Source organism: Exophiala viscosa (assembly GCF_022695815.1).
Source record: "Exophiala viscosa unplaced genomic scaffold EDD37scaffold_3, whole genome shotgun sequence".
Classification (NCBI taxonomy): Eukaryota; Fungi; Ascomycota; class Eurotiomycetes; order Chaetothyriales; family Herpotrichiellaceae; genus Exophiala; species Exophiala viscosa.
Window position 1 is genome coordinate 1,974,155 of NW_026944355.1, and position 15,782 is coordinate 1,989,936.

The 15,782-nt window shown below is 52.3% G+C and overlaps 6 protein-coding genes across 6 annotated transcripts; 2 read left to right on the top strand and 4 right to left on the bottom strand.

Moving 5' to 3' along the window:
• Window positions 1-2,663: 2,663 nt before the first annotated feature.
• On the bottom strand, window positions 2,664-5,133 carry EDD37DRAFT_339935 (NAD+ kinase). The gene is made up of 2 exons (XM_062811683.1): window positions 2,868-5,133; window positions 2,664-2,768 (listed from the first exon to the last, which is right to left on the bottom strand). Exon 1 carries the CDS (start codon window positions 4,920-4,922, stop codon window positions 2,961-2,963), a length of 1,962 nt encoding a protein of 653 aa, XP_062672218.1. The 5' UTR covers window positions 4,923-5,133; the 3' UTR covers window positions 2,664-2,768; window positions 2,868-2,960.
• A 582-nt stretch (window positions 5,134-5,715) lies between these two features.
• EDD37DRAFT_339923 (uncharacterized protein) lies at window positions 5,716-6,764 on the bottom strand. Its single transcript, XM_062811682.1, has one exon. It carries the CDS (start codon window positions 6,539-6,541, stop codon window positions 5,732-5,734), a length of 810 nt encoding a protein of 269 aa, XP_062672219.1. The 5' UTR covers window positions 6,542-6,764; the 3' UTR covers window positions 5,716-5,731.
• A 195-nt stretch (window positions 6,765-6,959) lies between these two features.
• EDD37DRAFT_607902 (MC family mitochondrial carrier protein) lies at window positions 6,960-8,049 on the bottom strand (the record flags this gene model as incomplete). Its single annotated transcript, XM_062815006.1, has 2 exons — window positions 6,960-7,965; window positions 8,030-8,049. 2 exons carry the CDS (start codon window positions 8,047-8,049, stop codon window positions 6,960-6,962), a joined length of 1,026 nt encoding a protein of 341 aa, XP_062672220.1.
• A 566-nt stretch (window positions 8,050-8,615) lies between these two features.
• On the top strand, window positions 8,616-9,581 carry EDD37DRAFT_561817 (nucleotide-diphospho-sugar transferase; the record flags this gene model as incomplete). Its single annotated transcript, XM_062813891.1, has 1 exon — window positions 8,616-9,581. The coding sequence occupies one exon, from the start codon at window positions 8,616-8,618 to the stop codon at window positions 9,579-9,581; it is 966 nt and encodes a 321-aa protein (XP_062672221.1).
• A 2,325-nt stretch (window positions 9,582-11,906) lies between these two features.
• EDD37DRAFT_340040 (uncharacterized protein) lies at window positions 11,907-13,308 on the top strand. The gene has a single exon (XM_062811686.1). It carries the CDS (start codon window positions 12,005-12,007, stop codon window positions 12,956-12,958), a length of 954 nt encoding a protein of 317 aa, XP_062672222.1. The 5' UTR covers window positions 11,907-12,004; the 3' UTR covers window positions 12,959-13,308.
• Window positions 13,309-14,013: 705 nt separating this feature from the next.
• EDD37DRAFT_339959 (uncharacterized protein) lies at window positions 14,014-15,504 on the bottom strand. Its single transcript, XM_062811685.1, has 3 exons — window positions 14,946-15,504; window positions 14,683-14,897; window positions 14,014-14,626 (listed from the first exon to the last, which is right to left on the bottom strand). The coding sequence occupies exons 1-3, from the start codon at window positions 15,415-15,417 to the stop codon at window positions 14,141-14,143; spliced, it is 1,173 nt and encodes a 390-aa protein (XP_062672223.1). The 5' UTR covers window positions 15,418-15,504; the 3' UTR covers window positions 14,014-14,140.
• Between the last annotated feature and the right edge of the window lie 278 nt (window positions 15,505-15,782).

Consider the following 15,782-nt stretch of genomic DNA (forward strand, 5'->3'; position numbering starts at 1 on the left):
CTCCAAACAGATTTTTGCCCCGTAGGGCGCCAGGCCACCAAGAAAACACACACACCAAAAACCAACCACACAGACCAACACCGCCGCCGCCACCACCAGGCCGGGGCACCCACACCAACCAACAACAATCGACGCTCCTCTACCAAGAGGTCGCCACCGCTTGCAGTGTCTCTTTAGAGACCCGTGAGCCGACGGAGGAGCGCCAACTCCAAACGTGCCTCCTCAAGGGAGACAGCGTTGGAGAGGGCAGCTTCCCTCGCGACGTCGGCCTCGACACGGGCCTCCTCCAAGGCCACCGCAAGACGGCGCGCCTCCTCCTGGTAGTGGCGGAGCCCCTGGCGGGCAGCGCCGGCGACCTCCCTCTCGAAATTGAGGGCTTCCCACACCTCGCGGAACGCACCGCTGGTCTCCTCCTCCATGAAGAGGAGGCCCAGACGGGCGCGAACCGCGGCGGGGTTGCCAGGGGCAAAATTGCCGGCTGGGAGGTCACCGTCGAGATCGTCGATCTCGCCACGCACGTCCTCCAGGTGCCCTACGGCAGCCCGGAGACGTTGCACGCCAGGAGCATCCGCGGGGATGCCCTCGAAGTTGAGGTTCTCCACCACCTCATCGTCCTCGTCCTCCTCTTCCACCTCGTAGTGGTCGTCGGGGGCATGCCACTCGTTGGCAGCGGCCGCAGCAGCGTCCTCCTCTTCCGCCACCGGTGGTGGCAACGGGGCAAAGCCAGCGAACTCCCCAAACAGAATGAGGCCGAGCTCTTCCTCTTCCTCCTCGTCCTCCTCGTCGTCTTCGTCTTCTTCTGGCTCTGGAGACCAGGTCTCCGCCCGTCGCAACGGGGATCCCAAAATTGGGTTTGGGCTATTAGCCAGGGAGCGAAGAGAGGGCGAGCGCTGCACGCGCCGCAGGCGACGAGGAGGGGTCTCTGGTGGAGTGAAGAATTCTTCACCGCTCGAACTAGATTCAGGGATTGTCTCGAGGACAGACGGAGTGTAGGTGGAGTCTGAAGTGAGATCTGGCTGAGTATCTGGATCACCACCGTGAAGAGTGCGTTCAAATCTGGCATCGAGGTTTTCTGAGGCTCTGCGGACGCGTGCGTCGGCTTGATAGTTACGGACGTTTCGCAGTCGATCGGCAAGATTGAGAGAAGCCAGTGATGGAAGAGTTGGGCGGATTCTGCCTGAGGCACGAGTCGGAGTCTCGGGTGCGGTGTTATCTTCATCGTCTGAGTCGTCCAAAGGCGGGAGTCCATGAGTGGCAGAATTCTGAGCAGGACCTTGAGTCTGAGTGCTTGGCGCTCCCACAAAGCTGGAGGCAATTTCAATGTTGTGTTGAGTTTGAGAAGTTTGGTCAGGAGCAGGAGCAGCTGTACCGGTTTCGAAGACTGAAGCAAGTCCAAGAGCTGGAGAAGTGTGCTGAATATTCTCTGTCTGATCATCATCACCAATAGTAAGGTTTCCGAAAGACCAAGTCTGTTGAATAGCCTGCAAAGTAGCGCTGGAGGTTGAAGTGTTGCCATCCGTAGCGGAAGAGCCAGTGACAGGAGCAGAGTCCGTAATGTTTGATGTTAGACTGTTGCCGTCCACAGTTTGAGGGTCAGCGATGACAGCAGTGTTCGTATTGTTTGGGGCTGAGCGATTACTGTTCACAGTACCAGAGCCGGTGGTAGCAGTCGAGTCCGTAATGTTTGGGATTGGATCGTTGCCGTCCACAGTATCAGAGCCAGCAGTAGCAGTAATGTCCGTAAGGTTTGGAATTGAACCGTTGCCGTTCACAGGAGGAGAATCGGTGATGGCAGAAGAGTCCGTGATGTTTGCAGTTGAACCATTGCTGTCTACTGTAAGAGAGACACTGGTACCAGCAGAGTTCGTGAAGTTTGAGCTTGAAGCAACAGCGATAGTGTTGTTCGAGAATTGTCCACGCAGTTGAGAATCGCCGAGACTTGCAAGTTGGGTCAAGTTTGTAGTCCGTGGAACGCGTCTAAACGAGCCACCCAATTCTGCAGTCTCAGTATTTGATTCTTCACCAGCAGGAGCTTCATTGTTTGTGTTGAGTTCAGTGAGATTGTGAGAACCTGAAACACGAGGTTGTGGTTCAGCGAGATCATTGTTGATTGTGTTTGAATTCTCAGGAGCGGCAGAAAGAGATTCCGGATCATTCTGAGAAGCTATGATGTCGTCGCCGAGAAGGGCAGCGCCGAGAGAATCGTTGCCGAGAGGTGTGTCGCCGAGAGTTCTGAGATTGGCTTGTGCAGTAGCATCCTTAACGCCATCCACACTAGCATCAGAGTCTCCATTATCCGACAATGTAAAGACGCCGACGGTTTGCTCGTCACGTCGTGTCACAGCGTCCACGACTGTATCGACTGAGGTAGGTTGAGCGACAGTAAGGTTGTTCGTGCTTTGATCTTCCACGTTGGGATGACCTTCAGCGGGGTTTTGCTCGAATGATCTTCCTGGTGAATCCATTTCGACTAGGTCTGAGGACGGCGACGTGCTTGGAGAGTGGGTTTTGGTACTGAGATGATGTTTACAAGGACGAGAGACGATACAAGTTGCTTTGCGAGCTTGGTACAGCTTGTAACGAGGTGTTTGGGATAAAGTAAAGGTTTTCGTCGCGACGAAAGATTTACAAAGTGAGACGAAGGTGTTGTCATCTTCGAAATCGCGCTACCTGCAAATGAGCTGTGTTGATTGTTGAGATTTTCACACTGGTGAGCGGTATAATCGTCCCAATGAGCGTCTGTTACAGCGGCCGCCAACGTTGTCCTGCTCAAGAGGGTCAGCAACGATAGCCAAAACAGGGCTGGACAGAGAAGTGGAAGCAAGGACTTTGCAACGACAAGGCCAGAAAGGAATCGCAAGGCTTACCGACAAAGGGGATGTATTGTTGTGTTTAATAGCTCTCTTGAAGCCTCGTATCATGACATCTCGTCACGACGACTAGATCCTGGAGCCCATGGTTCACAGATTCAGCAGACTCAGCTGTCCTCTTGTGGGACTGGCAACATGGTCCCCGTCCTCACTAGGGCCGATACCACTGTCAGTACCACCACAAGGACTGGAATCGATGTCGATATCCCACTTCTCCTCCGCCTGATCTTTGCCCTCTTCGTCACCATCGTCCCAACCCTTTTGGACAGCACCCCTCACATTCCACCTCAAAGCCTTCTGTACGCTTTCAACCCATTCATTCGTACCTGTCATGACAGTGGGAAAGGGATACTGTGATGCTTCCAAGGTCACGTAATCTCCGCGCTTGAGCTCTACACGCCCTTTGCCATCGAAAGAGCAATATGCTGATGATCGGGACTTGTTAGGTACTGCTATCCGCAGCAAGAGCGTATCCGAAAGGACCATCGGACGGAAAGAGAGCGTGTGGGGACAAATTGGCGTCAAAAGAATGGCAGGAATGGATGGGTGTATCAGAGAACCTCCTGCCGACAAAGAGTAAGCCGTAGACCCTGTGGGCGTTGAAAAGATACACCCGTCCGCCTGCACGATGGTGAGCAGCTCGTCGTCACCATACAGCTCCAGGTTGGAAACATATGCAGAGGGACCACGGTCAATAACGAGCTCGTTAAGCACCTCAAACTGCTCGCCCTCCTCGGCTGCACCTTTTTCAGCTCCAGGAGAGCGGTCGGCTCGCCACACTGTGCAAGTAAATCGCATTCGGAGATTGACCCGCATGCCGACGTCCCCCATTATCCGATCGAGATGTTCCTTGTACTTCTCGAATTCGAAGTTGGTCAAGAACCCCAAGCTGCCCAGTGAAAAAGACAGCACCGGCGGGACGACCCGTTGAAATAGCCACGACGTAAACAAGACTGTTCCGTCACCTCCCATCGTAAGAACAAGATCAAAACTCTCCGGCGATGACCAGCACAAGTCGGGAGTCCAATACTTCAGCATGTTCTCGAATCTGGGTTGCTTTCTGAGCAGACCAGCGGCATCAAATCGTTTCGAGTGACGGAGTTTGGCGTCGACATATACATTAACACCAAGATCGCTGCCGTACCTAGGTGTGGACAGCAGCCAATCAGCGAGATCGCGTGTGAGATGCACCAGAGAATTGTCGCGAGCCTTGGTGACAATCATCACATTTCGCACAGCTCGCTTGAGAGGCTTTCTTTGCAGCTGTTTCGAGACCTCCCGCACTCCTATTGCGGTCTGCATCAATCTCGAATGCGAGTAGTCATCTTCGGCAATTTCGTCCAGCACTTTCTGAACATCCACAAGTCCCTCGAATCGCTGATGGAAGAAGCAGGGAGAGCGAAGGAAACTTGTCGAAGTCGGAGAGGCCGCAGAAAGACCACTCGGCTGCAGAGCAGGTAGTGTGGCCGTGAAACATGATGATGTCGAAGAGTTGTTTGGTTGTTCCACGTCTGCATCACTTCCGGCATTTTTGAACGCACCAGCAGTCAGAGGAGCTGTGGTAGGGCCTGCACTGGGCCTTCTTGATGCAAGTGCCTTCATAATTGTTTGTTTGGGGAGGTCTATAGATTTTGCGTTCTTTCGGTGCGCAAGTAAGGGTTTCGGCAGTGATAGAGGTTTCGGGACAGGGACGGTGGGATGATGAGCGAAATAGGAGGACCGTATGGACTCGATGACAGGAATCTTCGCGGTGTTGAGCGCAGTGTTCAAGGCTGTCTGGTCGACAGCCTTGGTGTCTTGTGCACAAAAGTCATGTACGGCATGCGTTTCGTCATCAGCGTGAAGTGAGCCTAAATCGTGGGCATACTGTCTCAAGATCGAGTCTCCAACGGTGGCCTTTGGGTTGGAAGTGGCCATGCCATGAGGAAGGACGTGGTGGTGACTATCAAGTGCCGGAGTCGGCGGTGAGAAGTTGCCGTTACTGGTCGCTTCGGAGGTTGTGGGAGATGATAAGGTGGAGTAGTGGACGTTGTCAATACCGGCGTTTGTCATGATGAGAAGGTGAAAGGCCTGACCTGCAGGGGACGTAAGGGATAACCCGAGCCGGCGGGTATGGGCGTCACACAGTGAATGCAGTCGGTGTACCGAGGCGGGGCCAGGGACACAGAGTAACTTGTAGCACGCCGCTCAAGCGAACAACAATGAGCCGCGGGGGGTTGACCTGCAACCTGGGCACTTTCCGGCCCAAAAATAAGTAGTCCGAAGCAGCACAGCACCGGACTTAAGCCAGATGGTTGACCTTCAAATGATTTACGGAAGGGCGATTTCCGTTGCCTCTTGCTTGTATTTGTCGGTGGATTTATGCTGAAGAGGAGAAGGGCATGCTGTCGTTAGGTCGAAGAGAATCGAAAATCGAAAATTGTAAGGACAAGACTGGTTGCAAGTGCTGCTGGTGCTTGGTAGATATTCTTGCACATGATGCAAAAGAAGTCGATGCCCGAGCATATGTATGCTGAGTTCTCAGGAGGCAGGATTGTTGTCGATGATCCACGACAGGCATGGATACAAGGCTCGACCCCAGCCTATAGCTCCTTCGGAAGCGGCAGAGTGTCCGGGAACGATGCTGAGACAGGCACGTGGGGACTGCCGGTGGGCGCAGATCGACCAAAGACAGCCCCCATCAACGCCCAGATCTTGCCAGGAACCACTGCATGTTCCCTTCTTATCGCCTATCAACCCCTTATTGACGCCCTGAAGGCTGAGAGCCTTGTTGAACTCCACACATTTTCCTCACCACCGTTTGGTGGTCGTCAGCCGCCCACTCTGTGACCGTCTCAGCTTTCACGCCAATGCTGTAACATTCACGACTCCTGTCGCCAATTCTCGTCCTTAATCACCCGAGCTTCCATGGCCTTTCTGACAACATCCAACACACAAGTAGCCGAACTTCTCGACGTATCATCGCCTTCCATGGAAACATCCCCATTCTGTTTGTTGATATTGGATGGGTCATTATGTCCCACAACAGCTGACCTGGCGACTTGTTCTGCTTCTTTCCATTCTGACATGGCGAATCTGCCCTCGCTCTCCATGAGCAAGATCTTGCCATCGCTACTGAAGCAGAAGACATGCAGGCTGTTGGAGTGCTTTCGCTGGTGGACATTTGGATTGACCACGAGTTGCCGATCTTGACCAATTGCAACAAGTGCAGCTCCTGCCACTGCTCTCATTTGCACACCAGCGTCTAAACAGCCAAGGACTGCGGCATTGATGGAAGAAGCGAGAATGTCGAGATAGGTCTCAGCTTGACCGCCACCTTTGACACCACCAGGTAATGTCTCATCAGTCTCGACACTCACCACTTGCAGAGTGATTTGAAGCATGGTTCTGGGAGTCTCTTCGCCGAGTACTATAGTCTGGATAGTTCTCTTGATGAGATCTTCGACGTGTCGCTCTTTGACCATGCTCACCCCATTGTGTGGCCTCAGGTTGACTTCAAGAAAGGTAGACTCAGAAATTTCATCACTTCGGTATGGGACTTCGACCGGGTAATTTACACCGGCCACAATCTTGAATCCACCATTCGGCGCATTGTATGTCGCAGAGCCATCTGCACTGGCAAGGGTGTGCAAGACAGCCTGAGGAGGATCACCCATGGTTCCTTGTGCCATATTGAGGATTAATGGTTGCTGCAATGGAGCAAATACTGGTGAGAAGGAGAGTTTTATGCCTGGAAAGTCTTGGCACCACGTGATCAGGCTGTGAATGCGACTTTTTGTTATTCACTGAGTGCAGAAGAGAGTGACAAGCATGTGATAATGTGACCATCGCGTACTCCTGCAGTGCATCATGCTATGACCAAGACTTGTGACAGATGGCGGTGTGGTCTCGAGACGATGAGGTTGTGGGATGGTGGCCTAAATAAACTCCAAATCTGCAAGGCTGAAATTCAGGGAGACAGCGCCGGAAGAAGCCTGAATGCCCGCCATTTCTCTTCATATTCTAAGCCAGCAGCTGACAATTATATGGCAATATATTTCCAAAGAGTAGAGTCAACATCTATCAAAACAACCTGGGGTATCAAACCAACTAATCAGGCAATGCGCGCATAACGCCTTCGAAGGCCACTAGTGCCATAGCATTTGCAGGAAATGCGCGCAGAAAGCAAGGTAGAAAACCACGCCAGTACCCTCTCCAGCCCGACTCTCTATACACCGTAGCGGCAGCATCCTTCCAGTGTCTGAAACGAGGTGTTCCGTCGTTCAGCTCGCCTCCAAGAGGGTCTGTCATGATTCTCTGCTTGACAACGTCGGATGGATAAGACGTCAACCAAAAGATCTGGGCTGAGAGGCCGCCAGCCCAGAAATTGATTGCTGGTGTCGATAGAGAAGTATGGTTCTTGAAGAGGGTCGTGAAGACATCGTACGATCCCCACCAGAAGAAAAAGAACGATCGAAACAGAAGCGTTGCAAACAGACCATGGTACAATCCATGAAACCCATGGGCCTTCAGAATTTTCCTCGTGCAATCAATGGGTCCGCTGTATAAGCGATCGCTCTTCTTCGCCGCATATTGGATTTGTAACCGTGCTTTGACATGTTCAACTGGTGCCGCAATGAAGGACACTGTCGACCCTGCCATCATACCAGCGATGCCGTGACCATAAGCCGGCAGTTTTTCGTTCGCCAACTCTGCCGCCGACTTCCCTGCCCGGAAAGCCGGATTGGAGAAGACATTTTCGAATAGCAAGCGTCGATACCAGGTCAGACTACCAAGCATGACAGAATCCATCACCATCCATCCCAACAGAGGTGGCGTTGCGCCCTTGTATAGTCCTTGCAGTCCCTCATTCCTGACTGTTTGCAGCAAACAGTCCAATGGCCCTTTGAACTGTGATATTTCCGAGGTCTGTAGACGCACTTTGATCGTGTCGAAGGGGTGACCAACAGACAATTTGGCTATGCCGGAGAAAACACCTGCGACAAAACCCTTGTAATTCTTAATCACAGACTTGTTCGGATGAGGCTGCGTAGGCGACTCCTCCAACAAGCGCGTTCGGTCGTAGGGCGAGGTTCCATCGGAGTCGTCTTGAGAACTGCAGAAGGGTCAGTACATCGCGACTCCAAAGGAAGGCGTTTTAATGCCTGCAGTGTACTCACCTCGTCAACTTTGCCGACATATCTGGGCCATGCAGAAACAATGCCTCAACTACCGTTCAGCGGAGCCCCCAAGAAAGATGAGTTCTGCCTTGCGAGCATCTCGATATGCATACTCGAAGAAACGTCCAAGCACATCGACAAAGGCTGTTCATGCTGCCCTCCACCACCGAACCGCACCGATTTGCGGACGGAATAGTGCGATGGTGGACTGTCTCTCCGGGGCTCATCTAGGCTCCCCGATAAGCATGGTGACGTCGATGACTGGTGCACTTGGGCCTAGTAAGCCACAGAGGCCGTGGGTTGGTCCAGCGGTGATCTAGCTTTCTCGTCGGTAAGGCAAGGGGCATTGCATAGAGGGGCAGAGCCGCGGGATTATTAAAAATAAAAAGTTCTTGGTACATCGACGCCGCCTAATCGAGAGTCCAGACCAGACAGAGAGTGTACTACGTCGCAGCGGATCGCGCCATGCAGTCCTCATTATCGCCGCAGGGCATTCTTGCCCATCTATCCCCTATACCTATCTCCTGCTTCTCGGTTTAAATTCGCCATACGCAGATATATCCATACTGAAAAGCTTCCAAACAAAATGGCACAGACACAGGAGGAGGAGCGCCCGAACGGCACCACCAGTGCAAACCATGAAGAACCCAAGAGAGTGTGGACGACGCTCATTACCAACACCAAGTACCTCTCTGGGCTGCTGATGCTCGATCATTCTCTGAAGAAGGCGGGCTCGAAATATCCTCTGATCGCTCTTTACACCGACACTTTCCCTTCCGAAGGACACGAAGCCTTGAAGAGTCGGAACATTCCTTCTAAACATATTCCATACCTCCTACCTTCTGTGGCCAAAGAATACACCAACGATCCTCGCTTTTACGATTGCTGGAGCAAGCTTACTCCGTTCAGTCTCCTCGAATATGACCGAGTAGTGCAATTGGATAGTGATATGTTGGTGCTGAAGAACATGGACGAGTTAATGGAGCTCCAGCTGGACCCGCCCGAGATGAATGGCGACGGAAACAGGGTGTACGCCGCGAGCCATGCTTGTGCGTGCAATCCCTTGAAGAAGCCGCATTATCCAAAACACTGGGTGCCTGCAAACTGTGGGTTCACTTCCCAGCACGATACTCCCGACGATGCGCAAATCCACGGTCCACCTCCTACCGCGGGTATAGGAAGTCCCAATGGTGGGCTAGTCGTCTGCAATCCGAGTCAAGGTGTCTACGATAAAATCCTAGAAGCGATGCAAAATGGCGATCTAACGGATTCGTATGACTTTGCTGACCAAAGCCTGCTCGGGGATCGGTTCTACGGTCGCTGGGTTGGCCTATCTTATATATATAATGCTTTGAAGACGTTGAGATGGAAAGGCGTTCATGACGCCATATGGCGGGATGATCAGGTCAAAAACATCCACTACATTCTGAGCCCGAAGCCATGGGACCAGAAACCCGAGGAAACCGAGGATGAAACGCATCGATGGTGGCAGAAGATGAACGACGAGAGACTGAAGGAAGAAAAGGCCAATGGTATCGACGACGGATTCTGAGAGACCTCAAGTCACATAGACATAGATAGAGAGCAACGGTGCGCCGGCTGGAGCGATCCTGCATCCCCCACAAATGGAAGCTGCACGCCTTATCATCTTTTTCAAGGTCACAGGGAGGGTGTGTGCAATGGAAAGGCCGAATTCGACCCTCATGGTAACGCTGTCCTTGGAAGTGAAGGCATACATTCACATCAAAAGCACCACTCCTCTTCCCATATCCACTGACTTTCGGAACGCGAATGAATGTCAAGACCATCCTCATTGGAGCAATCGCAGGCTTCGGTGCCCGAGGTTGCAGGTCTCGAAAGACGAAGAGGTGCCAATAGCATCCATACCTCGAGGACTGAGTATCCGATTCACGGCTGAGGCAAGCTCAAAGCGCTGAAGATACTCGACAAGAGATACCTAATGCGCCTTGCTATCGTTTCGGTCATTCAGAACATCTGCAACTCTCGCCAGAAGCCTTGCCAGACGCTCGCCAGTCTCACTGAAAGAGGCTATCTTAGGAATTTTGCATAGCCCCAGGCAACCGCGGAGGAGGTCTTCGCTTTGGATGGGGTACTGGCCAGGACGACCAAAGTGTCTAGCAGGAGATCATTCTCGCGGAATGTACGACCGCCGAGGAGTGAAAAACACCTGGCAGCTCGTGCTTCGTCCACCCGTTTCTCGTGGCTGAGTGTTATCTCCATCGCCTAAGTACGGTATCAGCGAGCATTCTGTCATTCATTACCGACGAACAGCAGTTCGCAAAGAAAACACCGTGTCGTGCTCAGCTGACATTCGTTCCGTCCCTGCACATGTTCGTCTTCTCCATGAAGAGACAGGACCAGTAAACAAAGAACAGCCCGAGAAAACCGCCCGCTCGATCCGGCGAGTTCAGTCACTGGATCGTGGCCCATCTCGGAGTTCGTTTGGACGAGGAGGATTGGGCGTAGGAAATGGGGACACCATTGAACACCTCATGTATACTATCTTGTCAGCTTTAGCTGCAGCGTGGTGGCCGCTCTCCCGATTCTTCGGGCGTCTCGTCCTCGTCTCGACTGAGCAGCACACCTCATTAACGTTATCCCACTCCGAGTACCCTTGACGAACGGCACGGGATCATAAAATCGACCGTCGAGCATTCTGCTGCACCTATCACAACGACAGGCCCGGCAGGAATTATCTGAAAACTTGTCCATTCTCATGGCTCTGTGCTACGAGGAAATGCCCAGGCCGCGAATGATAAACGTGCAAGTTATCTAACCGCTGGTCCGCATTGCCAGAATTCTACAAATCTTTCTCTACAACTGGACCTGATCTTCTGCATGAGATTCCAATTCGTAGCCCCAAGATCAGCATCATCGCCCAATGTAAGCTGCTGTGACTGTGGGGATCTATTGAACGAAGGAGCCTGCAATTGCTGTTGGAAAAGCGAGACAAAAAGAGGTCCTTGGCTCAGCAGGCTCGACAGCACTCCCAAAGACAGGCAATCCACAAGGCAACTTTTGGGGCACCACTGACATTGTGAAACCACCTGTGACAGGCTGAAGATGGCGGCCGAGATCCTGGCCTCAAGCCAGTCATTTGCGACCGTTAGCCGACCACCTCTCACACTGGTCCCCTTCCCCTTGTTTACGGACGCCCTGGTCCGTGCCCGCGGCACCAGGTGCCTGCATTGGTCCAAACGCCAGCCCAAGAATACCGCCGATGTTTCTACTTCACGCCTTCTTATGCACATCTCTCGACGGCTTCTAAGCCTAGAACTGCAACGACTGATTCGAGCCATGCGTGCTCCGCGCATAAGTGCGTCCATGGCTGGTAAATCTGAGGCGAGATGGGCAAGAATCTGCATGCTGCATCTCGACGGACACCCTCTTGTTCAGTTCAAGTAACCTATCCGGGACTTGCCTAGACCTTCGTCACTAGTGATGAACGAAATAGCAAATATCAGGACCTCGCCATCACAGAGACATCTACGTCGAAGTTGGATCACTTCACGAGCGTCTACAGATACCATCACACAGAAGTCCATATCTATTGTTCACTACAGTATCTCGTCGGCGGTCACTTCTATGCATCTTTCCCTTACCAGCGTGAGACAGACTCTGTCATCCACGAAATGCAGTAACCTGCTGTAGCGAACCGGGCTAGGTCTCAAATGTACCTCGACGTCACCTCTAAGAACAATTGAGACCTTGTGCGTGACTTGCCTGGTGTCTTGCTCTCTGCACTCCACGGTGTACATGTTTGTGGCTTTGCCCCGAACGTTTCCACAAACCTTCCACCGCTTCGGCGACTATCTGTGTCTCGTGGGGAGCGAAATCATCGCATTACTTCGTGGAACTTGCGCTCGAAGATACTTGCACGCATCACAGACAGGCGCCAGTCAGTCAAAGCAAAGCCCCAAGTTCACATTGATCTTGCAGCAGAGGAGATAAAAGATGTGTGTGCGTACCAAGACGTCTTGGGGCTGTGGACATGAATTCAAAACCACCAATGAATGTCATTCTTCTAGATGTCAAGGCTTGGAGAGGTACCACTACGAAAAGGGCCGTGATTGTCGGAACTGCAAAGAAGGTGGATATGCAATCACGCGAGGTCGCGAGGGTAAAGGTCGATACGCGCAAGGACTGAGCAGAAGGAATCACTCTGCCGAATCATCGAACGAGTCATTTGACGTTGGCTCTGGAGTAAGCCCATGGGCAAACCCCAACAAGCGCGAGAAGGAGTGGCACAGTCCTTCACGGATGAAGGCAGATGACGCCTGGCTGCAAGAGCACGTCGACAGAAACTCTGACTTGCAAACTATCCGAGAATCGATCTCCGGCTCCGACAGAGCATCATCAACCGTCCATTCTCCCATCGGCAGGACTGAGAAAGTGTACGAGTACGAAGAAGACCTTCAGCAGGAGAGTGACGACTATGAGTATCATCGTCGACCATCTACAGCCTCTAGAGCCCTCAAAATCGAGCTCAGAAGCACGCATGGCGACTACGATCGCGGTAGTCGTCGCCCGACTCATGATCGACGCCGACAAAGTAGCCAGGAGAGCTTTGGAAGCCCCCACAGCAGTACGGAGTATCAGCATCGACGATACAAGCCAGGCCCAGCGTCACACACCACGTATGAGCATCATGAACCCTACGACTCCGGATATGGGTCTTACAGTTCGCGAAACTCACCTGGTCAACACAGTCACAGCCACGGCCACACAGTCTTGACTGCAAAGACGGAGCCCTACAGGTACTCGCCTGAGCCACGTGTTGTCACCATGAAACCATACACACCACCACCCATGAGCTCCTACGGCACCTATCATACCGGGTTCGGAGTCCGAGGTGTCAACGTCGTCACAAGAGCTCCATCGTATGCGTACACTATCCCAAGACATTGAAGAGCTCTGCTATGCTATAATCCGCAAGCTGCATTGCGATTGAGATATACTTGTTCCAGACAAGTCAAGAAGATCTACAGATTAACGATGCACTCCGTCATTCTTCGTGCAGAAGAGCGACCATCTGAGCGAAGGTGTATGGTGTTTCCGCTTGTTTTTTCCTATCTGGGAGGTTCCGGTCGATCAGGTATCCGTCGAATGGACCGCTTTGTCATGTAATTGTATCGCCAAATGCCAAATGAATCTATATATCCACGCTTATGTTCGCGAACTTCTGCTTTACCCGGCTGATTCGGTAGGCCGAGGAAATACTAGTACTCCGTACACTCGCCGTACTCGGTGCTTGTACGTTGTCTCCTACATATGGCCAGTTTCCAACCCAGTGGCATTGTGAGGCTATCTTACCGCGGGCGTCTGCTAGACCCGAGGTCATCTTGTTAATCGCCCTGCGCCCTAGTGCATGTTACAACCGGTGTAGCCTGATCGTGTACATTTGACTTTCGAGGCAATCATTATATTCTCCCGCACATTTTGGGGCGATTGCCTTGCCGCGCCTTGCTACATTTTGCGCCTTGCGCTTGCGTGGTGATGGTCCTCGTGGGCATGCCGTGACGGTGCAATGCGGCAGCATCGTCCACAAGGCTGGCAACGATACTAGACTCTCCTCTTGTCGGTGTGAGATTTTGCCTGGCCCTTGAGGTCAGGGCGAGACCCTCCCTAGTTGGAAAAATGTTGCTCTACTATGATACAGAGACCACGTTATTGAACGCGTATCGTAGAATGGACCCAATCTGTATTGCATTGTGTTGAATCTCTGACACCCCAGGCACTCACGATATGAATTGATTATTGCAGTACTAGTAACGCAATCGACACCAACCCGCCATTTCATTCCTCTCTCTCCCACGACTCGCCAATACTTCGCCATCCCAGACTCAGCTCAGCTCTTCTCGCAGCTTCCACGAGTTCATCCACGGTAAGATGCGTAGTGCAAAGGCCACTCGTGAAGACCACCACCCACCAAGCTCAAGGCTCGATCCTTGTAGCATAACGTATTTACAGACTCGTTAGGTTTCCCTTCCGTGGTGTTCACAACGTCCCGGCGCCAGCACCCGACAGCAGCAGCACCACTCAGTGTGCACATAACACTTATTTGGTGCAATGTCGACGGTAGAAATACACTCACACGAAGTCTTTGGCTTTCTCCTCAACCCATTCCTCTCCCCCAGCAGTAGTGCTCGCCACGCTATCATCATCCGCCCAGACCTTCTCTCCTTTCTCGTTGAACACCTTAGCCTGGACTTGTTTCTTCGCCTTCTCAGCTCGCAGAACCTTGTCTGCACTTTGCTGTTTAAGAATGTCCGCCCAGTCGACCTTCTTGCCATCCACGACGTCGGGCTCAGGGATCCACTCAGAGCTCTTTCCCAACTTTCCCAACTCGCCGAGCTTCACAACGCCATGGCCCACGGCACGTACGACGTGTCCGACACCCGAAATAGCAGCAGCCACAGTCCGGATTGGAGCCTTAGCAACGCGCACGCGCTTACGTTCTTTGATTTCGACCATGGGCATGCGTGGAAGGGCTCGACGATCGCCAACCTTGAGTGCCTGGCACCATTCCCAGGTATACTTTGAGGCTTCGCCGCGGTATTGGAAGTAGAAGTTGGCCTAGATCAGAAACTTAGTATGGACATGAAGCAGACGTTAAGACACGTGAGACTCACAGTGCCAGTCCTGTCGGCCACACTCCATGAGAGTGTTTGACCCTTGACCACTGGACGACTGGTGATAAGCGCAACGAATTGAATTTTGGCGTTCTTCGACTTGGCTTTGTTATCGGCGATCGTGCTATACTCGTAGTCCGGGAAGGCCTTGTCCACGGCAAGCATCTCAGACTCTGGAATGAGGTGGAGTGTTTCTTGAACTGTGAATGCTGTGACTTGTTGCTGTTAGTATACACGACAAAGAGAATGAGAGTATGACGTACACAGCCAATGATACACCTCGACAGCCACGTCCTCGGTTGACTTTGGTCCAAGAATCATTTCGAGATGGTTGGTGCCCCATCCTGAATTGCCTGCGGGAGCCACGCTCTCTGAAAGACAAAGATTCACAGTTACAAAGTTGCGGCCGCCTCTGATCGCCTCTGCTCGGAAAAGTTTGGATGTTTTGATCTTCTGGGCAGGCTTGGAGTCTGGGCAGCATTCACATAGGAGAACAATGCCATCGCCAACAAGGCCTTCGGCGACTTTAACACTGAGCTTGTCCAGTTCCGTGCCGAGCGAGTTGTTCAACAGATCCCTGCCAGGCAGTTTGATGAAGGTGCAGTTAGGAATGAGGTCTCGCAAGTAGTGTGCATATCGCCGGTCCTCATTTGGATCGTTGATGTAGACGAGTGGTGCGTTTGGCAATGCCATGGAGGGTGAAGATGATTGCTTCTTTGTCGACTTCGGACACATCTTGGCCTTTGTCTTTGGGAGGTGTTATGGTTGTAGGCTCTGACGGTTGTGTTGGAAGGGTTTGAGATAGGATGTACACCGAGAGAGAGTGGTTGGAAAAGAGTGTAAAGATCTCAGTGGTTGCAAAGACTGACAGGGATGTAAAGGTACAAACGAATACCTATCACTGCCTCACTCATATGGACAAGCAGCAGAAGTGAAGAAGTAGTGACAGGGAAGTGAGGTGATTCACCTTTTCAGGTTTTTTACACAATGGAGGGGTAAGTGAGAAGTCAAGGATGCGGCGCGTTGCCTTTGAATGGATGGTATGCAAGGCTGAATTTCTCTTCTCTGACTCGCCTTCCCTATCTTTGCAAACTGCTTGC

Excerpts from the sequence above, each read along its gene's own strand:
- EDD37DRAFT_339935 (XM_062811683.1), bottom strand. The coding sequence starts at position 4,922 with ATGACAAACGCCGGTATTGACAACGTCCACTACTCCACCTTATCATCT.
- EDD37DRAFT_339923 (XM_062811682.1), bottom strand. The coding sequence starts at position 6,541 with ATGGCACAAGGAACCATGGGTGATCCTCCTCAGGCTGTCTTGCACACC.
- EDD37DRAFT_340040 (XM_062811686.1), top strand. The coding sequence starts at position 12,005 with ATGTGTGTGCGTACCAAGACGTCTTGGGGCTGTGGACATGAATTCAAA.
- EDD37DRAFT_339959 (XM_062811685.1), bottom strand. The coding sequence starts at position 15,417 with ATGTGTCCGAAGTCGACAAAGAAGCAATCATCTTCACCCTCCATGGCA. Across the intron at positions 14,898-14,945 it reads CGAGGTGTATCATTGGCTGT|TCACAGCATTCACAGTTCAA; the intron begins GTACGTCATACT and ends AACAGCAACAAG. Across the intron at positions 14,627-14,682 it reads TGGCCGACAGGACTGGCACT|GCCAACTTCTACTTCCAATA; the intron begins GTGAGTCTCACG and ends TTTCTGATCTAG.